At 41.3% G+C, this 24225-nt stretch overlaps 1 protein-coding gene across 1 annotated transcript in view; it reads right to left on the bottom strand.

The window, feature by feature from the left end:
* Window positions 1-10919: 10919 nt before the first annotated feature.
* LOC120023043 (neuronal PAS domain-containing protein 3-like) overlaps window positions 10920-24225 on the bottom strand; it is a 319774-nt gene continuing 306468 nt past the window's right edge. Inside the window, exons 11-13 of the mRNA XM_038966990.1 lie at window positions 20479-20626; window positions 13086-13201; window positions 10920-12361 (exon numbers count right to left, since the gene is read on the bottom strand). Coding sequence (XP_038822918.1) covers window positions 10920-12361; window positions 13086-13201; window positions 20479-20626 — 1706 coding nt within the window. The remainder of the gene's footprint in view (window positions 12362-13085; window positions 13202-20478; window positions 20627-24225) is intronic.

Raw genomic sequence — 24225 nt, 5'->3', positions numbered from 1 at the left:
ATGTGCGTGGGCACCGGTTAGTTGAGGTAGTATGTACATGTAGGTAGAGTTATTAAAGTGACTATGCATAGATGACAACAGAGAGTAGCAGTGGTGCAAAGGGGGGGGGGGGGGGGGGGGGTGGCACTGCAAATAGTCTGGGTAGCCATTTGACTAGATGTTCAGGAGTCTTATGGCTTGGGGGTAGAAGCTGTTTAGAAGCCTCTTGGACCTAGACTTGGCGCTCCGGTATCACTTGCCATGCGGTAGCAGAGAGAACAGTCTATGACTAGGTTGGCTGGAGTCTTTGACCATTTTTAGGGCCTTCCTCTGACACCGCCTGGTATAGAGGTCCTGGATGGCAGGAAGCTTGGCCCCAGTGATGTACTGGGCTGTTCGCACTACCCTCTGTAGTGCCTTGCAGTCGGAGGCCGAGCAGTTGCCATACCAGGCAGTGATGCAACCAGTCAGGATGCTCTCGATGGTGCAGCTGTAGAACCTTTTGAGGATCTGAGGACCCATGCCAAATCTTTTCAGTCTCCTGAGGGGGAATAGGTTTTGTCGTGCTCTCTTCATGACTGTCTTGGTGTGCTTGGACCATGTTAGTTTGTTGGTGATGTGGACCCCAAGGAACTTGAAGCTGTCAACCTGCTCCACTGCAGCCCCATCGATGAGAATGGGGGCGTGCTCTGTCCTCTTTTTTCCTGTAGTCCACAATCATCTCCTTTGTCTTGATCATGTTGAGAGAAAGGTTGTTGTCCTGGCACCACACGGCCAGGTCTCTGATCTCCTTATAGGCTGTCTCGTCGTTCTCGTCGTTGTCGGTGATCAGGCCTTCCACTGTTGTGTCATCGGCAAACTTAATGATGGTGTTGGAGTCGTGCCTGGCCATGCAGTCATGAGTGAACAGGGAGTACAGGAGGGGAGTGAGCACGCACCCCTGAGGGGCCACTGTGTTGAGGATCAGCGTGGCGGTGTGTTGTTACCTACCCTTACCACCTGGGGGAGGCCCACCAGGAAGTCCAGGATCCAGTTGCAGAGGGAGGTGTTTAGTCCCAGGGTCCTTAGCTTAGTGATGAGCTTTGAGGGCACTATGGTGTTGAACGCTGAGCTGTAGTCAATGAACAGCATTCTCACCTAGGTGTTCCTTTTGTCCAGGTGGGATAGGGCGGTGTGGAGTGCAATAGAGATTGCGTCATCTGTGGATCTGTTGGGGCGGTATGAAAATGGGAGTGGGTCTAGGGTTTCTGGGATGATGGTGTTGATGTGAGCCATGACCAGCCTTTCAAAGCATTTCATGGCTACAGACGTGAGTGCTACGGGTCGGTAGTCATTTAGGCAGGTTACCTTAGTGTTCTTGGGCACAGGGACTATGGTGGTCTGCTTAAAACATGTTGGTATTACAGACTCGGACAGGGAGAGGTTGAAAATGTCAGTGAAGACACTTGCCAGTTGGTCAGAGCATGCTCGCAGTACACGTCCTGGTAATCCATCTGGCCCTGCGGCCTTGTGAATGTTGACCTGTTTAAAGGTCTTACTCACATCGGCTGCGGAGAGCGTGATCACACAGTCTTACGGAACATTTGGTGCTCTCATGCATGTTTCAACCCTTCACCTTAGAGGCTGTACTCATTTCCTATGTATATACTGTATTCTACTGTATTTTAGTCAATGCCACTCCGATATTGCTCATCCTAATATTTATATATTTCTTAATTCCATTCTTTTATTTTTAGATTTGTGTGTATTGTTGTGAATTGTTAGATACTACTGCACTGTTGGAGATAGGAACACAAGCATTTTGCTACACCCGCAATAACATCTGCTAAATATGTGTATGTGACCAATACAATTTGATTTGATTTAATCCCTAGCCATATTCCTTATGGAATAGAGGACTATCTTGTGCTTATTTTGACGAGGAAATACAACGCGTTTTCAGCGCGGCCCCGGACCTTGTTGAAGACTGAATGCTGCCCCTGAGGCAAAATTAGTTTGTGGCTATATACCACATATACCTCAAATTTATTGTTATAATAACCTAATTGGAAGATTAAAAATAGCTGTTTTTCAATACCCGTGGTATTACGGTCTGATATACCACAGCTTTCAGCCAATCAGCATTCAGGGCTCGAACCACCCAGTTAAAAATTGATAACTTACTGTGTCTGTTATGCACTTATGTATTTGCCCACTAGATGTCCCACTTGCACCTTGTGTAGCTTCTTTTCCCATAAAAGGTGGTTACACCGCTTTGGGGAGATGTCATGCAGTAGGAAGGGGAGGGAATTCATGAAACCCTTTTCAACCAATTCCTGTAACTAGGTGCACTGAAAGAATACAATACAAATATACTCAACAGTAGGTTTGTATTAATTCAAACATTCTCTCTGAATCTACTGTAGTAGCCTGCATGAATTATCCCTGTATTACCAATATTGATTGAATAGCGTCTAGTGATGGTCCTCTTATTCCTGTACATTTCTAAAGATTTGCTAATCTTACTAATCTTAAACACAAATGAGATAACTGAGTGGTCAAAAATAATTCTAAAATCTAGGGTAACTACCATGTAAATAAATTAGGGACACATATTGTAAAGTGCCACCAAAGTGTTAAAATCAAATTCATTTTAAATTCGGAAGCATACAACAGTGTTTGAGTATTTCTATTCCTTTCATAAATAAAATTAACATGATTTGATGCATGTTTTCACCTTATAGTTAGGGTTTATGTTTTATGTGTATGTACAATGTCCCTTGATGATTGTGAATAATGCAAGAAGAGCTTCATAATTTTGACCGAAATATAAATATGTAACCAGGGACAAAGCAATTCAATTTCAATGAAACTAATGAAAACTAACTTCATTTTAAGCTCTCCTGTTTGTGTAGTGATTTTTCTCTGCTGATTAAAATGGTGGATATATCAGATATATCAGTTTTTTCAGCTGTACACTAGAAAGCTCACCCATTATTCTAGTGTACAAACAGAACACTGTGAAATTTTAAATCAGAATCAGAAGGTTGGTCTGGTTGGATGAGTTCTGAGATGGACAGCTTCAGGGCATTAGAGAAGCTTCAGATTCATAGTTTCTCTCTGCCCTGTGATCTTTCATAACCCTCATTTCAAATTGTGTAAAATATTTAAAATAGTCTGGATAGCCTTATCGCGCTTCTGCTATGATATGACCTCTCCTCACTGCTGTCTGAGATCATGGCAGGAAGATTGACAGATGGTCAACAGTTGGAGTTGGACACAAAGACAACATCTTAGAGAGTAGATTGACATAGTCAGTGTTGTCTATATAGTTATCTGTCTGTCCATTAATTGATTCAACAAATATATTTACAGTGATCTGATATTTATTTTATTTTTTATTTCGCCTTTATTTAACCAGGTAGGCCAGTTGAGAACAAGTTCTCATTTATCACTGCGACCTGGCCAAGAGAAAGCAAAGCAGTGCAACACAAACAACAACAGAGTTACACATGGGATAAACAAACGTAGTCAATACCACAATAGAAAAATCTGTATACAGTGTGTGCAAATGAAGTAACGAGGTAAGACAATAAATAGGCCAATAGTGTCGAAGTCATTACAATTTAGCAATTTACACTGGAGTGATATATGTGCAGATGAGGATGTGCATGTAGAAATACTGGTGTGCAAAAGAGCAGAAAAACAAAAACAAATATGGGGATGAGGTAGGTAGTTGGTTGGATGGGCTATTTACAGATGGGCTGTGTACAGCTGCAGCGATTGGTAAGCTGCTCTGACAGCTGACGCTTAAAGTTTGTGAGGGAGATATAAGTCTCCAACTTCAGTGAATTTTACAATTCGTTCCAGTCATTGGCAGCAGAGAATTGGAAGGAAAGGTGGCCAAAGGAGGTGTTGGCTTTGGGGATGACCAGTGAAATATACCTGCTGGAGCGAGTGCTACGGGTGGGTGTTGCTATGGTGACCAGTGAGCTGAGATAAGGCGGAGCTTTACCTAGCATGGACTTATCGATGACCTGGAGCCAGTGGGTTTGGCGACGAATATGTAGAGAGGACCAGCCAACGAGAGCATACAGGTCGCAGCGGTGGGTGGTATATGGGGCTCTGGTGACAAAACGGATGGCGCTGTGATAGACTGATACCAATTTGCTGAGTGGAGTGTTGGAGGCTATTTTGTAAATGACATCGCCAAAGCCAAGGATCGGGAGGATAGTCAGTTTTACGAGGGTATGTTTGTTTGGCAGCATGAGTGAAGGAGGCTTTGTTGCGAAAAAGGAATCCGATTCTAGATTTAACTTTGGATTGGAGATGCTTAATATGAGTCTGGAAGGAAAGTTTACAGTCTAGCCAGACACCTAGGTATTTATAGTTGTCCACATATTCTAAGTCAGAACCGTCCAGAGTAGTGATGCTAGTTGGGCGGGCGGCTGCGGGCAGCGATCGATTGAAGAGCATGCATGTTGTTTTACTAGCATTTAAGAGCAGTTGGAGGCCACGGAAGGAGTGTTGTATGGCGTTGAAGCTCGTTTGGAGGTTTGTTAGCACAGTGTTCAAAGAAGGGCCAGATGTATCAAGAATGGTGTCGTCTGCGTAGAGGTGGATCAAAGAATCACCCGTAGCAAGAGCAACATCATTGATATATACAGATAAAAGAGTCGGCCCGAGAATTGAACCCTGTGGCACCCCCATAGAGACTGCCAGAGGTCCAGACAACAGGAGTAGTTAGTGAACCAGGCGAGGCAGTCATTAGAGAAACCAAGGCTGTTGAGTCTGCCGATAAGAATACGGTGATTGACAGAGTCGAAAGCCTTAGCCAGGTCGATGAAGACAGCTGCAATGTCTTTTATCGATGGCGGTTATGATATCGTTTAGGCCTTGAGCGTGGCTGAGGTGCACCCGTGACCAGCTCGGACACCAGATTGCATAGCGGAGAAGGTACGGTGGTTTTCTAAATGGTCGGTGATCTGTTTGTTCACTTGGCTTTTGAATACTTTAGAAAGGCAGGGCAGGATGGATATACAGTAGGTCTCTGATCATGCATATCAAAACGGGTTCAATATTAAACAGCCTTTAAGTCAGGGGTCTCACATTCGAATAGGGCCAGCTCCAGCCTTTTGGCAGCCCTAAGCAAGATTTGGTTGGGGGCCCCCACCAAGCGGGCAAAATGTTTTTGTGGCCCCCCTCTTGACAGCGGCGAGAAGATTTAATTTGACATTTCCTGCAATTCTACACATTTTGCCAATGGGTGTAGAGAAAATGTTGCAGTTTTAAAGCACATTTTTTTTGTAGTTCTACACATGTTGCCATGGGGTGTAGAGAAAATGTTGAAGCTTTAAAGCAAGTTTTCTGTAGTTCTACACATTTTGCCATGGGGCAGAGAGAACATTTAGCAATTTTATAACACATTTCATGCAATTCTACTAATTTTGCCATGGGTCAGAGATACATTTTTGCAGTTTTCTAGCAAGTTTTTTGCAGTTCTACACATTTTTTTATGAAGCGGAGAGATATTTTGACAATTTTATAACAAATTGTTTGTAATTCGACACATTTTTTAATTGGCCCAGTAATAACTTTTAAAAAAAGTTTTAAAGCAAGTTTTCTGCAGTTCTGCACATTTTGTGATGGACGGAGATTTTTTGTGTGCAATTTCATGCAATTCTACTCATTTTGCAATGGGGCAGAGAGAAATGTTTTCAGTTTTAAAGCACATTTCCTGCAATTCTACCCACTCTGCCAAGGGGCGGAGAGACATTTTTGCAATTTTGTAACAAATTTCATGCAATTCTACTAATTCTGCCATGGGGCAGAGTGAAATGCTTGCAGTTTTAAAGCATGTTTTCTGCAGTTCTACACATTTTGGCATGGGGTGGAGATATTTTTTTGCAGTTTTAAAGCTAATTTCCTGCAATTCTACACATTTTGCCATGACTTATGCCATGTTAATGATATCTGAGTGAGATCCCAGCCAATGACTTTTTCAAATTAACTGCCAATATGTCAACATTCCATTCAAACAATGCAGTCAATCCACAGCCGTACACTGGCTGAAATCAGTTGATGATAGGACTTAGACAAGTTGGAAATACAAGTACTGATATTGTATCATATAATAGCACTCACAGCTTTCCAATAAAACAAAATCTGAGACATTTATGGTCTGTTTACATATATTTTAGAAGCAATTGTTTTTTTACGTATAAAACACAAACTGTATTTATAATTATATGACAACATGTTTACATTGACTATAATTCCATTACACAATTTCTGATACATCACATGCTTTACTCTTATTTTCCTGCATAAGTAAAAGCAGGAAATGCATCGCCTCTACTGCCATGTATTCCAATTAGACTGGTTTTGGATTTCTCTCTGACCAAGATTGCTGCCATTTTTGCCCCATTATGGAACTTTTATGGTTTATGACATAGCCCCTCTAGTAATGTAATAGGATCTCTACGGTTGAAACCCGTACTGAGTCCCCCCAAAAAAGTATGTTGCTTATGCCTGGAGCCGGCCCTGCATTCAAATGATCATGGAACCAACGTCAGACTTGCTGTTCTCATAGGGGGCCAGTTCATTTACCAGGTGTAGCACCTAAAAAATTGTTATTACCAGGTTCCCGAAACATGAAAGTTACCAGATTTCCGAAACAACAGTTGAGTTAAAAGAAAAAAGAAGAAAATCACTCAAAATGATCATATCATTTACTGCATTTATTACAGATGTAGTTAGTCATTTATCACATTATGATAAATGATATTAACAGATTATGCTCATTAAAAAAACACCAATAGAGAGACATTTGATGGCTTGGGCATCCTTTTTCTAGACAGGCCTTGTCTGCAATATCTGGGGAAAGTGTTCACATTTTTTCTTACACATTTTCTTCTGCTTGGTGCCTTAGTCTAATGGTTGACTCATTACTCAAATCAAACGTATCTGCAGATAACTATGTCATTTCTTAAGACCTCATTGTTTTCGATGCATTTACACTAGACGTCTCTCTATATATGATACTGGGCAAACAAAATGAGAGACAAAACATTGTAGAGGACATAGTTTGAAAGACAGTTTCAGCTTTAAACTGGTATTATACCACAATGATATTGACAAGATCGTAAGATTGTCCGTCCAAGATAATGTGTGTGTGAGTGTTGTTCCATGTGATGATAGTCGGTTAATTTATCCTGTTGTTAAAGTATTTCGGACATGATCACAGTAATGTTATTTTATCCATGGGTGAGCTAACATAATACTGTGTGTGCTTTTATCTAAGTGACAATGTGAATTAAATCAGTGTAGTGTAACAACCAGTACTAGCTGCCCTCTGATTAATGATGTGACCAATCAGACTACATTAAATAATGACCAATGTATTCTGATTGGAGGGGAATGAACCCAGACTGTGGTCTGACATAGCTACCATTATGGCAGGATTTTTAAGTGTGAACATACAGTACCTGAATGGATGTCCCAGCAATGTACACAGATTCCAACTAGGAAAAGCATTAGACCAGTACCATTTTGTTCAAGCAAGATCAGAAAAGAAAGGCAGAAAGAAAGAAAAACTGAGGCAGCTTACTGAGGTGTAGGGCATTCATTGACATGGCTGAACGTAAAATAAATTATGCCAGATATTAACAAATCTTTGAGAAGTTTATTATGAATATGGCACCTGTTAGATGGTAAAAAAAGGTGTTACAGACAGAAATCAACCATGGATGATGGTGACAGGTTTATTTGAACGGATGGAAACCTACAAAAGTATAAAATAACCCTGTTGTAAAATGAAGTATGTACATTTCTGAAATCGCAGCATTATTAAAAAATGGAAATAAAAATGTTTAAAAAAAATATATACAAAATAAGCCAGGCACTCAAAGTTAGCTTCAGTTAGTTGTTGTTTTTCTTCAAAAAAAATCTAAATCAAAAATAATAAATGTACCATAGTTCTCTTTTTAATATTTTAATTTGTTTGTATTTGGAATTTATAACACTGTTAACATTGATACTAAGAGAATCCCCTTCTCCTGTAGTATTCATCTACTTGGTTTCTCTTAAAATAATCTGTATAATTGTACAAGAAATTGTTAAAAACACAGACACAGTCTTCACAGGTAATGAAGTCATTTTTCATATTTAAACTTTAAACACTATGAATCTGACAGTAGCTGAGATTAGTTTAAGTTTAAATCACCAGCAATTCATTTTGACACAACACAGAGACATTAAAACAGCTCATCCTGCTGTTGTAACATATGGGTGTATTTCCTGGTCCGTCCACAGTGTCTGTTTTAAGTGAGCTGTGCCCCCGACCCGACAGTCTCCTCCCGCTTTGCTACGTCATAGAAAACACTAACATCTAGGATAGAATCAATCTCACGTGGTGACACCAAGCTCCCCTGCAACCATTCCAGCATTCCAATCAACCAACCCCAAACGTTCACTTTTTATTCATTTTTTAAACATTTATTTCATGACCTGGATTTGATTAACAACACATCTACACAGAAACTACAGACACTGTTTCCTGATGTAGGGGAGTAGCCTGATTCAGTTCAAAAGACAAAGTCTCCCCCTCCCTTTGTTGGACAGACTAAAAAACACTGAACGTTGAGACAAAGCTGCTGGACCGAATGAAATCAAGTAAACTAACAATCAACTTAGTAAACATGCATTTCCAAAACATCTATAAAAATAGATTTATAGTGCGAAATATTTTTTATTTTCATTTCTTTAGAAATCTTTAAAATGGTTTATTGTCCTGAAATACTACCATCATCTTTTTGTCCTGTGAGTTGCATGGTCCTTGAAGTCAACAGGTTTGGTGGAAACCAATGAAATACACCCAATGCATACAAGAAGCACAAGGGACTCTGGGAATGTTTCACAACTGAGGCTTTTATGGTTCCAGTCTAGAAGATACATCTAAATGCTACTTTAGCTTTTTGTAGGGTAGGTAAATGCAAGCTGGAAACTGTAAACCCAGAATTCCTCAATGGCAAAAAATGTCTCCTTAAACCTTTGAGCTAGTTAAGAGTCTTTTATCTCTCAGAGAAAGAGAGGTCTGTAGACTACACAACAGCAAAGCAAACAGCAGAAACAGAAAGAAATATAGGCAAAAGGAAGCAGCAAAAAGGTGACGCTACATTGGAAGGCCACCACACGAAATCCACTAACCTCCACGGGTTCACTAAGACTGCAGAGGAGAAGGAGAGGGTTACACACATTCCCTGTCCAACCCCAGACTACAGATAAAGCACAGAGAAGACAAAGGACAAAACAGCTACATCAGCTCAGTAACACTGCATATAGTAACACACACTGAAATCGCTATGGAGACTGACAGCCAGTGACACTTACACATTGTACACGTTTACAGTTATCACGCTTGGTAATAGATTACTTGATGGACGGCTGTCAAAAGATTAAGTGACAGTTTTTCCATTTTATTAATTTTTAAAAAACAGCAATCACAGTGTTCTTAACACCAAACTGTGAGATAACTTTTTTGGCAACAGAGAAAAATTAGGGAATGTGATTTTTCCAAAAACATATTCCGTTTTGATTGAAACGCATGTCTTTATTACAATCTCCTTGATATGTGATTTCAGGAATCGGACAATGGCTGATGGAAGAACGGATTTGGGAGACTGACGTTGATAGTAGTGAGGTTTAGGATGTAAAAGAAAGAGGAAGGGTAGAGTAGAAAAAACAACTGACAGAAGCCAGTCAAAGTTAAACATTCATTTTTCAAGTTAATGATGCAAATTAGCCTCTGTTACACTGAGACTAGAAAGTGATCTAGTTTTCAAAAAATACAAACAAAATCAACCTGTTCCATATAGGTATATTCTATACTTCAGGCCCAATCTGATTGAGCCCTTGAACTTGACTGAGGGGAGTAGTAATGAACACGAAAATATGTTGATTAGAGGTTTGACTCTCCCCAGCTGTCACTCAATCACTCATCTCTGTGAGAGAGCTGTGGAACAGAAGAACCTACATCAGCCCGCTGAAGGAGGGTAGTAACTTGATGGAACAGTAGCACCATGGATCTGCAGAGGATGAGTGCGTTCCAAATGGCATCCTATTCCCTAAATAGTGCACTACTTTTGACCAGAGCCCTATGTGCCCTGGTCAAAAGTAATGCAATATATAGGGAATATGGTGCCATTTGAGACATAACCAAGGAAATGGAACCGGGGGAATACTTGTATCTCGTACTGACCTGTACTTGTTCCAAAGTCCTGGGATTTATAACATTCTATTCACAGGCAAATACCCTGCTAAAATTGCTTTTTTTAATGCTTGATTTGCAAGTTAAATCTGTTCTATAAAAAATAAACAAAATTAATTATAAAATAAACTACTATACCCTTATTATGATCTAACCTTAAAACGTATTTCTTAAGGTTATTTCTATGACAATGTCAAACAGAGTAACATCCTTTTGTCATAGTCAACCGTAATCACATCAAGATATGAAGCAAAACCATCCAAGGGTTTCTCCATAGAAATATATCTTCCACCATCACTCTTTAAATACAATAGACATCTTCATAAAGATGCAACATAATCAACTCAAATAAAAAGTAGGTTACCCAAGACTCCAGTAGGAGACCAACGGTAATATGAATTCTCTGTAGACAAAAATGAATTCTTTACAATAAACAATAGTCAGTTTAGTTTGATCAGAGAAAATATAATTGATAGTACTGTAAGAGGAGCAAGAAGAGGACAAGATATTGATAGATTGGGAGTCAATAGAGAGAAAAGGATAGAAAGACATGGAGCCATTCATTTCTAGTACACAAGCTCAATTGCTCAAATTCAAAATGCTAGAATATATTTATTTTCCACTTGAAACACAGTCTTATGCCTCAAAGAGTCTTTGACAGTTGAACACAGTAATATGGTCTTGGTGTTTTGCTCTAATCATCTTTGCGCTCCAGAGTTTGTGTGGTGTGTATCCCGTTACTGTAGACAGGGAATGGAAGAGTGGAGAACAGTCCCTCGGCGGTGGTGAATACATTGGCTGCTGGCATCTGGGTGAGGCTGGCGCCGGACATGGTACCCCCAAAAGGGCCAGCCATGTTGAGCCGGTGGACGTGATGATACAGCATCTCCATGGGCGTCTTGGGGTCAATGCCGAAGCTGGGGCTACCGTTGACATCCACAAAGTTCATAGTGTGGGTCACATTGTGGGGCAGCAGGTTGGCGCCTGCCTGCATGGCCAGAGTGACGTCGGCAGGGGCGTAGCGGATGGTGCCAGTGGTGTAGAGCCGTGAGGCAGCAGTGCTGGTCGTGGCGAGGGTGCCGGTGACCCGCTGGACCAGTGGAAGCGCCACGTTCCCGGCCTGCAGCCTTTGCAGGGCCTCCAGGTCGCTGGTGTACAGCAGGGAGGAGCCGGACGTGGTGGGGGTGCTCTGACATTGCTGGTTGTCGCGTGGCGAGGCCGAGAGGGGCGGGGACAGGGGGTCGGAGGAGGACCCAGAGCCGGAGGGAGGGGCCAGGCTGGCGGCGCTGGAGGCCGAGGAGGGGGCGCTGCTATAACCGCTGAAGGAGGGGGGTACGCCCTTCCTGGTACCTGCACCCCCACTGCCCCCCTCTGTTCCTGGGGGAGTGAGCACTGAGTCTGGGATGGAGACCTGCAGACTACCAGGCTGTGGGGAGGGGAAGGTATCGTGGGCTGGGACGGGCTTCGTCATGCTGTAGGGAGACTCATTCCTGGAGATCTCTCTGTTGGGTGGGTAGTTCCAGATGATGCTGTCATTGTCGAAGTTGATGGACTCGGACATTTCCGTTTTGATCTTGAGCACAGAGGCACTGGCAGGGGAGGGGGGCGGCAGGAGGGGGACAGCCCCAACAAAGGTGTTAGAGCTGGGGGTGGCAGAGGAGAGGCACAGGCGTTTAGGACGACTACCGTCCCATTTCTGCTTTTTCCTCCTCTTCTTACGTTTCTGCTGCTTACTGGCAGCGGGGGCGGCGAGAGTCTCGGTGGCGCTGTCACAGTCTTTGAAGCTGTCGTCATCTTCCTTATCGTCATCATCATCTTCCTCTTCTTCAGAGGAGGACGGCGAGTCGTGCAGGTCCACCCCTCCGTTTCCGTCTCCGTAGTGCTCCACCTTGATGTGCAGGTCCTCCAGCCGGCCCAGTCTGCCCTCCTTGGTCTCCACCTCACAGTCGCTGGGCTCCAGATCGTCCTCGCTCTCCTGGCTCTCTGGGTTGGAGGAGCTGTCTCCCTCCTCCTGACGCCTCATCTCCTGCTCTGAGGACGACTGGCCCTGCTGCTGCTTTTTACTGTCTGTCTCCGGGTCCTCTGTGTTCTCAGTCTGGTTCCCCTTCCTGTCCCACTTGGAGTTCTCGTTGTCGTCTGAGAGAAAGGTTCCGTTTAGTATACAGACTTCAACAGCACTCAAAAAAAGCCATGTATACTGTATAAATATCTGTCCAAAATAACCACTACAAATGAAATAATCTTTCATGCCCTTCATTAAGATCTTTTTAATGTTCAGTATTTTGCTATAGAGAGATATATGGAATATTCCCTTTACCACTCAATTAGAATATTTTACTTATTTACTCCACCACTGTGTTCTACTGCAGTTATAATAACGTCTGTCTGTCTGGTGCCTGGTGTGTTGGCTTGGCACCGATCACCCCCTGGATACTGGAGCAGTGGTGCTCTCCAACCGTACTGTCAGAGTGAGGAGGACAACTCTACGCAGCAGCAGCTGGCCTGGGCCACAACCCTCACCATGCCCGCTGACATAGGGGGCACTGAGGGAGGCCTGGTGCCAATGGCCAATATGCTGTCTCTTTCCTCAGACTGTCACCCAAAATCATCCTCTCCTCTCCCCTCCTGCCCCCTTGGCGGTACTCCATTGAATATGTTTAATTCAACATTTTCCTCAAACTAATGATGAGGGCTTTTCTCCTCTTTCTCCATGGATGGCCACAGTATAATACAAGGTATGCTTTCTCTTAGGGAGTTTAGGCCAGGTTATACTGTAAAGAACTGTGTGACAACTGTTGATGTAAAAAGGGTTTTATCAATACCCTTATATTGATTTATTGATTGATTGATGGTACCGTACCAGAGTTGTCCTTGGACTCGGACTCAGAGTCGGATGTCTCTGAAGACTCTGAGGCTTTCTCTGGAAGGTTGGGTAGCTGGGCGATGTCCATGGGCGTGTCCTTGTACTCTGGATTACTGAAGGAACAGACAATAGAGACAACCAAAAATCTGTATAATCTGGATTACTGCAGGAACAGACAACACAGAGGTCTTTATAATCTGGATTACTGCAGGAAAAGACAATAGAGACAACCAGAAGTCTTTACAATCTGGATTACTTCAGGAACAGACAATAGAGACAACCAGAAGTCTTTACAATCTGGATTACTGCAGGAACAGACAATAGAGACAACCAGAGGTCTTTATAATCTGGATTAATGCAGGAACAGACAACACAGAGGTCTTTATAATCTGGATTACTGCAGGAACAGACAATAGAGACAACCAGAGGAAGAGAAAGTCAATGAGTGCTTTGAAATACACACAAATAATTAGATATTAAATGGATTATTGCATTTGGCAGATTATGCAATAGTCGTGTAAACACTTAATTTAACTCGGCGGCAGGTAGCCTAGTGGTTAGAGCGTTGAACTCAAAACTGTAAAGGTTGCAAGATCGAATCCCCGAGCTGACATGGTATAAATTCTGTCGATCTGCCCCTGAACAAGGCAGTTAACCCACTGTTCCTAGGCTGTCATTGAAAATAAGAATTTGTTCTTAACTGACTTGCCTAGTTAAATAAAGGTAAAATAAAAAATCTTAATCAAAATTGAATTAAGCATACGCCGATTAAAACACCTGCTTTTCTGAGCAGGACATGTAAACACCTTAATCATCATTCCAGCGGTGTATTTGATCTGCACATGTGCTAGCACCAGCCGAGAGCCTCCCTCTTTAGCGCCAGTGCAGTTCAGAACAACAATGTACGCATCTTACAAGTAGTTTTCACATACAAACTTTGTCTGAACTCAGAATCAAATGTGATTCCCCCAAAAAACATGTTCACTGTGGTAGAATATTTATTTTGATTGTAAATTTTCTGCATTTATCAGTGCCACTATTATATTCATCTGACTATCCACAATAATCGCATTATTGTGTGCATGTAACCATGCTCATTTTCTTTGCCAAAAGATAATCATTTAGAGCATATCGCTGCCAGGGATTGCAGAGAACACAGCGTTTGACATTCTCCTAGTGTTCTGATTGATCCAGCTGTCCCTAAAGCAAAGCTCCTAACTCTCTGGCTCTCACAGCTGCTCTATGGGCCCGCAGAGGTGAGGAGAAATTTGGAAGGATATTGAGAAGATAAATCTATTACAGTTCATGAGAGAAGGGTTCCTTTTTGTGCTGGCAGCTAAATTCAATATTTAGCAACTCGTTGGAAAAACAGCTTTTGTGTGTGTATCTGGATGTAAAATTACAATAACATCTCAATCACTTTAGGATGCAGAGATAATTCTGCAATGATCAATTCAATGGTGCCAATGGCAAACACGCATTTCATTAACAGTGCCTTAGAGCAAACTAATACTGACAGATACAGTTGAAGTCGGAAGTTTACATACACCTTAGCCAAATAATTTAAACTCAGTTTTTCACAATTCCTGACATTTAATCCTAGTTAAAATTCCCTATCTTAGGTCAGGATCACCACGTTATTTTAAGAATGTGAAATGTCAGAATAATAGTTGAGAGAATAATTTATTTCATCTTTTATTTCTTTCATCACATTCCCAGTGGGTCAGAAGTTTACATACACTCAATTAGTATTTGGTAGCATTGCCTTTAAATTGCTTCACTTGGGTCAAATGTTTCGGGTAGCCTTCCACAAGCTTCCCACAATAAATTGGGTGAATTTTGGCCCATTCCTCCTGACAGAGCTCGTGTAACCGAGTCAGGTGTGTAGGCCTCCTTGCTCGCACACGCTTTTTTAGTTCTGCCCACAAATTTTCTATAGGATTGAGGTCAGGGCTATGTGATGGCCACTCCAATACCTTTACTTTGTTGTCCTTAAGCCATGGTCATTGTCCATTTGGAAGACCCATTTGCGACCAAGCTTTAACTTCCTGACTGATGTCTTGAGATGTTGCTTCAATATATCCACAAAATATTCCTTCTTCATGATGCCATCTATTTTGTGAAGTGCACTAGTCCCTCCTGCAGCAAAGCACCCCCACAACATGATGCTGCCACCCCCGTGCTTCACGGTTGGGATGGTGTTCTTCGGCTTGCAAGCGTCCCCCTTTTTCCTCCAAACATAACGATGGTCATTATGGCCAACAGTTCTATTTTTGTTTCATCAGACCAGAGGACATTTCTCCAAAAAGTACGATCTTTGTCCCCATGTGCAGTTGCAAACTTTAGTCTGGCTTTTTTATGGCGGTTTTGGAGCAGTGGCTTCTTCCTTGCTGAGCGGCCTTTCAGGTTATGTCGATATAGGACTCGTTTTACTGTGGATATAGATACTTTTGTACCTGTTTCCTCCAGTATCTTCACAAGGTCCTTTGCTGTTGTTCTGGCATTGATTTGCACTTTTCGCACCAAAGTGCGTTCATCTCTAGGAGACAGAACGCGCCTCCTTCCTGAGTGGTATGACGACTGCGTGGTCCCATGGTGTTTATACTTGCGTACTATTGTTTGTACAGATGAATGTGGTAACTTCAGGCATTTGGAAATTGCTCCCAAGGATGAACAAGACTTGTGGAGGTCTACAATGTCTTTTCTGAGGTCTTGGCTGATTTCTTTTGATTTTCCCATGATGCCAAGCAAAGAGGCATTGAGTTTGAAGGTATGCCTTGAAATACATCCACAGGTACACCTCCAAATGACTCAAATGATGTCAATTAGCCTATCAGAAGCTTCTAAAGCCATGACATCATTTTCTGGAATTTTCCAAGTTGTTTAAAGGCACAGTCAACTTAGTGTATGTAAACTTCTGACCCACTGGAATTGTGACACAGTGAATTATAAGTGAAATAATCTGTCTGTAAACAATTGTTGGAAAAATTACTTGTGTCATGCACAAAGTAGACGTCCTAACCGACTTGCCAAAACTATAGTTTGTTAACAAGAAATTTGTGGAGTGGTTTAAAAACAAGTTTTAATGACTCCAACCTAAGTGTATGTAAACTTCTGACTTCAACTGTATACAGTACCTGTCAAAAGTTTCAACACACCTACTCATTCCATGTTTTTTCTTTATTTGTACTATTTTCTACATTGTAGAATAATAGTGACGACATAAAAACTATGAAATAACACATATGGAATCATGTAGTAACCAAAAAAGTGTTAACCTTTTCTCAATAGGGGGTGCTGTTGGCACTTTGTAATAATTTCGTTCCCAAATTAAACTGCCTCGTACTCAATTCTTGCTCGTACAATATGCATATTATTATTACTATTGGATAGAAAACACTCTCTAGTTGCTAAAACCGTTTGAATTATATCTGTGAGTAAAACAGAACTGGAGTTAGAGCAATTTTCCTATGAGGAATGCTGAATTCTGCTGGCTGTTCTGAGGTCGGTTTATTAATTTACCTGTCTTCTATTGGTTGAGATGCACTGCATACGCCTTCCCCTGGATGTCAGCGAATAGTGAGAATTGAAATGGAGTTGCTGGGCAGATCTGAGAGCTTATAAATGGGCTGGCAACGTGGGGTTCCCCCTTTCTGCTCTTCGCCCTGACGCAAAAAGGACCTCTGGAAGTCATTCTAGAAAGCTCCCATTATAGCCCTTAGATATATCCGGCTCTGTTTTTATTCGATATAGGTGTTAAAGACATCATAATGTTGTTATTTTAAACCGAGTTATATCTGTTTATATCAGTATATTGCGATTTTCGGATATTTATTAGTGCTGCGTTTTAGTGAGTTGGACACGTCTTTGCCACATGGCTAATGTTTACTGCTAATTCCAACGTTGAAGACTACATTCTACAACCGAGCAACGATTCTTTTGGACAAAGGACAACTTGCCCAAGATTCTGATGGGAGCTCATCAAAAAGTAAGAACTATTTATGATGGTAATACGTTGTTCTGTTGAAAAATGTTAAACTCATATTCCGCCATTAATTTCGGTGCGGTCTCGCTTTAACGCACGCTGTATGTCGTAGTAACGTTAATTTTAAAAATCTAACACAGCGATTGCATTAAGAACTAATGTATCTTTCATTTGCTGTCCAACCTGTATTTTTTAGTCAAGTTTAGGATTAGTTACTGATTAGATTAGGTGCCTCTCCCAAGATTTCTCCCGACATATTGTTGGCAGCTTGGCTACTTTTCTCATTGTATAACCACGATTTGTGCCGCTAAATATGCACATTTTCGAACAAACTCTATATGTATTGTGTAATATGATGTTATAGGACTGTCATCTGAAGAAGTTTGAGAAGGTTAGTGAAAAAATTAATATCTTTTGCTGGTTTATTCGTTATCGCTATTGTTGGCCTGAATCAATGCTGTTGTGTGGTTGGCTATTGTAGTAAGCAAATATAATGCTATATTGTGTTTTCGCTGTAAAACACTTAAAAAATCTGAAATTTGGCTGGATTCACAAGATCTTTGTCTTTCATTTGCTGTACGCTGTGTATTTTTCAGAAATGTTTTATGATGAGTATTTAGGTAATACACGATGGTCTCTGTAGTTATTCTAGTTGCTTTGGTGAGAGTTGTGATGGTGGCTGCAATGGTAAACTATGATTTATACCTGAAATATGCACATTTTTCTAACAAAACAAAACATATCCTATACAATAAATATGTTATCAGACTGTCATCTGATTAAGTTGTTTCTTGGTTAGTGGCTATTTATATCTTTATTTGGTCGAAATTGTGATAGCTACCTATGCAGGAAAAAAATGGTGGAAAAAAAAGTTGTGTCTTTTGCTATCGTGGTTAGCTAATAGATTTACATATTGTGTCTTCCCTGTAAAACATTTTAAAAATCAGAAACGATGGCTGGATTCACAAGATGTGTATCTTTCATCTGGTGTCTTGGACTTGTGATTTAATGATATTTAGATGCTATTATTTACTTGTGACGCTATGCTAGGCCATGCTAGTCAGCTTTTTTACTGATGGGGGTGCTCCCGGATCCGGGATTGTGATGAAGTGTTAAACAAATCAAAATATATTTTATATTTGAGATTCTTCAAAGTAGCCACCCTTTGCCTTGATGACAGCTTTGCACCCTCTTGGCATTCTCTCAACCAGCTTCATGAGGAATGCTTTTACAACAGTCTTGAAGGAGTTCCCACAAATGCTGAGGACTTGTTGCCTGCTTTTCCATCACTCTGCGGTCCAACTCATCCCAAACCATCTCAATTGGGTTGAGGTCGGGTGATTGTGGAGGCCAGGTCATCTGATGCAGCATTCCATCACTTCAAATAGCCCTTACACAGCCTGGAGGTGTGTTTTAGGTCATTGTCCTGTTGAAAAACAAACAATAGTCCCACTAAGTGCAAACCAGATGGGTTGGCGTATCGCTGCAAAATGCTGTGGTAGCCATGCTGGTTAAGTGTGCCTCTAAATAAATCAACTCTAAATAAATCATTGATAGTGTCACCAGCAAAGAACCCCCACACCATCACACCTCTTCCTCCATGATTCATGGTGGGAACCACACATGCTGTGTTCATCTGTTCACCTACTCTGCGTCTCACAAAGACACGGCGGTTGGAAACAAAAATCTCAAATTTGGACTCACCAGACCAAAGGACAGATTTCCACCTGTCTATAATGTCCATTGCTTGTGTTTCTTGGGCCAAGCAAATCTCTTCTTCTTATTGGTGTCCTTTAGTAGTGGTTTCTTCGCAACAATTCGACCATGAAGGCCTGTTTCACACAGTCTCCACTGAACAGTTGATGTTGATGTTGAGATGTGTCTGTTACTTGAACTCTGTGAAGCATTTATTTGGGCTGCAATTTCTGAGGCTGGTAACTCTAATGAACATATCCTCTGCAGCAGAGGTAACTCTGGGTCTTCCTTTTCTGTGGCGGTCCTCATGAGAGCCAGTTTCATCATAGCGCCTGATGTTTTTTGTGACTGCACTTAAAGAAACTTTCAAAGTTCTTGACATTTTTCGGATTGACTGACCTTCATGTCTTAAAGAAATCATGTCTTAAACTGTCACGACTTCCACCGAAGGTGGCTCCTCTCCCTGTTCGGACGGCACTCGGCGGTCGTCGTCGCCGGCCTACTAGCTGCCACCGATCCCTTTTCTTTTTCGTTTGGTTTTGTCTGTCTTGTGTTCACCTGTGTCTAGTTAAAGCTAATCAGTGGGGTATTTAATCTCGCCCTACCCGCTAGGTTTTGTGCGGGATTGTTTGTGTTACTGTCGTTGGCTTGGGTTGCGTTTTTTACTGTTAAGCAGGTTTATTTTCACGGGACTGTTTTTCCCGCACGTTAGTTTAGTAGAGGAGTGTGTTCCTCTGTTTTTTACTAGACTGCGTTCCAGTTTTCTTGTGGCTGCTTTTGTGGTCCTGTACCTTTTGTTTTGGTGGACCAGTAAAATAAATGCCCTTCTTGGAATTCTTGCTCTCCTGCGCCTGACTCCACACCCACCTCTCCTAGGGAGAGTCTGACATAAACTGTAATTTCTCTTTGCTTATTTGAGCTGTTCTTGCCATAATATGAACTTGGTATTTTACAAAATAGGGCTATCTTCTGTATACCATCCCTACCTTGTCACAACACAACTGACTGGCTCAAACACATTAAGAAGGCAAGAAATTCCACAAATTAACTTTTAACAAGGCACACCTGTTAATTGAAATATATTCCAGGTGACTACCTCATGAAGCTGGTTGAGAGAATGCCAAGAGTGTGCAAAGCTGTCATCAAGGTAAAGGGTGGCTACTAGATTTGTTTAACACTTTTTTGGTTATTACATGATTCCATGAGTTATTTCATAATTTTGATGTCTTCACTATTATTCTGCAATGTAGAACATAGTAAAAATAAAGAAAAACCCTGGAATGAGTAAGGGTGTCCAAACTTTTGACTGGTACTGTATGCCATTATCCTATTCTGACAAAGAAGTTGCTATAGAATAGGTACTACAACTATGCGTAAACCATTTGATAAAAATTGTATTGACAAGAAGAATGTACACCTTGTTAAAATACTGAAATGGTAAAAATAAAAATAGCATATTTAATGAAAATGAATGACCAATCTTGTGTTCACTTGTGTTTGCTTCCTGGTGTAGCTGACTGTGTGTGCTTTCCCAAATGGCATCCCATTCCCTATACAGTATAGTGCATTACTTTTGACCAGAACCCTATGGGCCTGGTCAAAAGTAGTGTACTACACAGGGGAAAAGGGTGCCATTTTGGAAGCAGACTGTTTCTGGGCACTGGCTGGCTGTCATGTGTTGGGTGGTTCACAGATGGGGCCCAGCCTTACCTGAGTACGTAGTTGACCCAGATTATGTTCTTTTCATTGCCGTTCTTGGCATTGATGGCGATGGTGGCACTGGACTGGATCCAGATGTACCCACCGTTCTTCTGGATCCAGCGGTAGTACTTGGTCACACACTGGCCCTTGTTTATCACTGGGGGTGGAGAGAGGAGAGAGTAGAGAGAAGGGGAGAGGAGGGAGGGGGAGGACAGAGGAGAGAGGAAAGTACAGGGGAGTGAGCAAAGAGAAGAGAGGAGAAGAGGACAATAGATACAGTAAGAGGGATAGAGGGGAGGAAAGAAAGAAAGAAAGGAGAGAGACCATCAGGTGGCATCCAACAGCTGTGTGAGGGGCTGTGCTGCTTTCTGCTCTAGCTACCTTCATTAATCAAGTTCTCTGACTGGCTAAAACAGGAACGGAGATGCTGCACAGGTTACACTATTAAATACCTCAGAGGACTGTGTGCTGTGTGCTGATCTGGAAACCAACGACGAGGGAACAATACATACTTAATATGGAATGAATGAGAGTCAATCGGGACCACTTATGAATAAATGAGTACATCATGGTGAAATATACACCAGTTGTAACAAAGGTAAAGATATAACTCTTTAGGTGTGTGTTTTCAGGATAGAAACAGAACACACGAACATTGTACAGTGTATGACTAGTTTGTTAGTTAGATAGAGAGATTGAATTTGAATTTATGGGTCTTGATTTCCTGGGTAGGGTTAGGCAAGGGGTGTAATTATAGGATAGATGCTTAAAATCTGATTGTTTTCTGATTTATAAAATTGTGCATCCTTCAGACCCATCACTATGTTTGTCTGCTTTGAGGCTGGCTGCAGTGAGCCTCTCCCACCACCTGGTGGCACTGTGAGTCTGTACCAGCTACTAACTACAGCACACTACATTACATTACATTACACTACACTGAACTACACTCTGCTGGTTGTGTCCTTGTCTGGTCTGCCTTTGCATAAGTGAAGATGCTCTGGCAGTCGCAATACATCAGGCTAAATTAACCGCTCAATGATCTCAATCAATATGTATTTGCATTAATCATGGCGCTCTAAAACAGAAACAGTCCGAATCTGAGCAAGGTAGTAAATGCATATTGTTATTTTAATTGCAGCTACAAATAGCCTATACCATAAAAATACTTCCACGAGGGGGGATGATTTACATTTGAAGTCGGAAGTTTACATACACTTAGGTTGGAGTCATTAAAACTCGTTTTTAAACCACTCCACAAATTTCTTGTTAACAAACTATAGTTTTGGCAAGTTGGTTAGGACATCTACTTTGTGCATGACACAAGTCATTTTTACAACAATTGTTACAGACAGATGATTTCACTTATAATTCACTGTATCACAATTCCAGTGGGTCAGAAGTTTACATACACTAAGTTGACTGTGCCTTTAAACAGCTTGGAAAATTCCAGAAAATTATGTCATGGCTTTAGAAGCTTCTGATAGGCTAATTGACATCATTTGAGTCAATTGGAGGTGTGCCCACGGATGAATTTCAAGGACTACCTTCACACTCGGTGCCTCTTTGCTTGACATCATGGGGAAATCAAAAGAAATCAGCCAAGACCTCAGAAAAAAATTGAAGGCTATTTGTAGCTGCAATTTAAATAACAATATGCATTTACTACCTTGCTAAGATTCTGACTGTTTCTGTTTTAAAGCGCCATGATTAATGCAAATACATATTGATTGAGATCATTGAGCGGTTAATTTAGCCTGATGTATTGCGACTGCCAGAGTCTGGTTCATCCTTGGGAGCAATTTCCAAACGCTTGAAGGTACCACATTCATCTGTACAAACAATAGTACACAAGTATAAACACCATGGGGCCACGCAGCTGTCATACTGCTTAGGAAGGAGACACGTTCTGTCTCATAGAGATGAACGTACTTTGGTGCGAAAAGCGCAAATCAATCCCAGAACAACAGCAAAGGACCCTGTGAAGATGCTGGAGGAAACAGGTACAAAAGTATCTACATCCACAGTAAAACAAGTCCGATATCGACATAACTTGAAAGGACGCTCAGCAAGGAAGAAGCCACTGCTCCAAAACTGCCATAAAAAAGGCAAACAACGGTTTGCAACTGCACATGGGGACAAAGACCGTACTTTTTGGAGAAATGTCCTCTGGTCTGATGAAACAAAAATAGAACTGTTTGTCCATAATGACCATTGTTATGTTTGGAGGAAAAAGGGGGAGGCTTGCAAGCCAAAGAACACCATCCCACCGTGAAGCACGGGGGTGGCAGCATCATGTTGTGGCGGTGCTTTGCTGCAGGACGGACTGGTGCACTTCACAAAATAGATGGCATCATGAGGCAGGAAAATTATGTAGATATATTGAAGCGACATCTCAAGACATCAGTCAGGAAGTTAAAGCTTGGTCGCAAATGGGTCTTCCAAATGGACAATGACCCCAAGCATACTTCCAAAGTTGTGGCAAAATGGCTTAAGGACAACAAAGTCAAGGTATTGGAGTGGCCATCACAAAGCCCTGACCTCAATCCTATAGAAAATTTGTGGACAGAACTAAAAAAGCGTAGGCGAGCAAGGAGGCCTACAAACCTGACCCAGTTACACCAACTCTGTCAGGAGGAATGGGCCAAAATTCACCCAACTTATTGTGCGAAGCTTGTGGAAGGCTATCCGAAACGTTTGATCCAAGAGAAACAATTTAAAGGCAATGCTACCAAATACTAATTGAGTGTATGTAAACTTCTGACCCACTGGGAATGTGATGAAACTAAAGCTGAAATAAAATCATTCTCTCTACTCTTATTCTGACATTTCACATTCTTAAAATAAAGTGGTGATCCTAACTGACCTAAGACATGGAATTCTTACTAGGATTAAATGTCAGGAATTGTGAATTACTAAGTTCAAATCTATTTGGCTAAGGTGTATGTAAACTTCCAACTCCAACTGTATATAAAAAGAATGCCAGTAATGAAAAAGTATTAGGAACTGATAGCATTGTTAAAGAAACCTTCCCAAGGGTTCTACTAATTGACTTTAGATCACTGACTGCTTTCTTTTCCTATACATATAGAATGAAAAGAAAAGAAAGAGAAAATTGAAAGAAATTACTTGTTTAGTACTGAGGAGGTCTAGTATACTGTAGTGCAGGGATTTCCAAAGACAAAAATATATATGTATTTTTAAAACTAATTTGGGGGTCTCAACTTACTGTTGAGAGTTAGAATACTAGAATACACAAGCTGTCACTGACAGTCACTCAATTAGCCCATGTCAGCATTAAAAAATAACTTATTAGTAAAATGGCCAACTATCTAAAATTGTAGTAATCATGGTTGCATTACCACTGCAAACATTTCTCTCTATGGCACCCTATGGCAAAATGAGTAGAATTGCAGAAAATGTGCTGTAAAACTGCAAAATGTTCTCTCCGCCCCATGGCAAAATGTGTAGAATTACATGAAATTAGTTATAAAGTTGCTAAATATTTTCTCTGCCCCATGGCAACATGTGTAGATTTGCAGCAAACTTGCTTTAAAACCGCAAAATGTTTTAGAAGCCCCATGGCAAAATGTGTAGAATTGCAGGAAATTAACTCTAAAATGTAATTATTGTTTTTTTAACTAGGCAAGTCAGTTTAGAACAAATTCTTATTTACAATGACAGCCTAGGAACAGTGGGTTAATTACCTTGTTCAGAATGACAGATTTTTACCTTGTCAGCTCAGGGATTCGATCCACC

The sequence above is a fragment of the Salvelinus namaycush genome, chromosome 28, assembly GCF_016432855.1.
Source record: "Salvelinus namaycush isolate Seneca chromosome 28, SaNama_1.0, whole genome shotgun sequence".
In the NCBI taxonomy this organism is placed as follows: domain Eukaryota; kingdom Metazoa; phylum Chordata; class Actinopteri; order Salmoniformes; family Salmonidae; genus Salvelinus; species Salvelinus namaycush.
The sequence above is the reverse complement of the archived record's forward strand: the minus strand, read 5'-3'. Positions and strand labels throughout refer to the sequence as shown.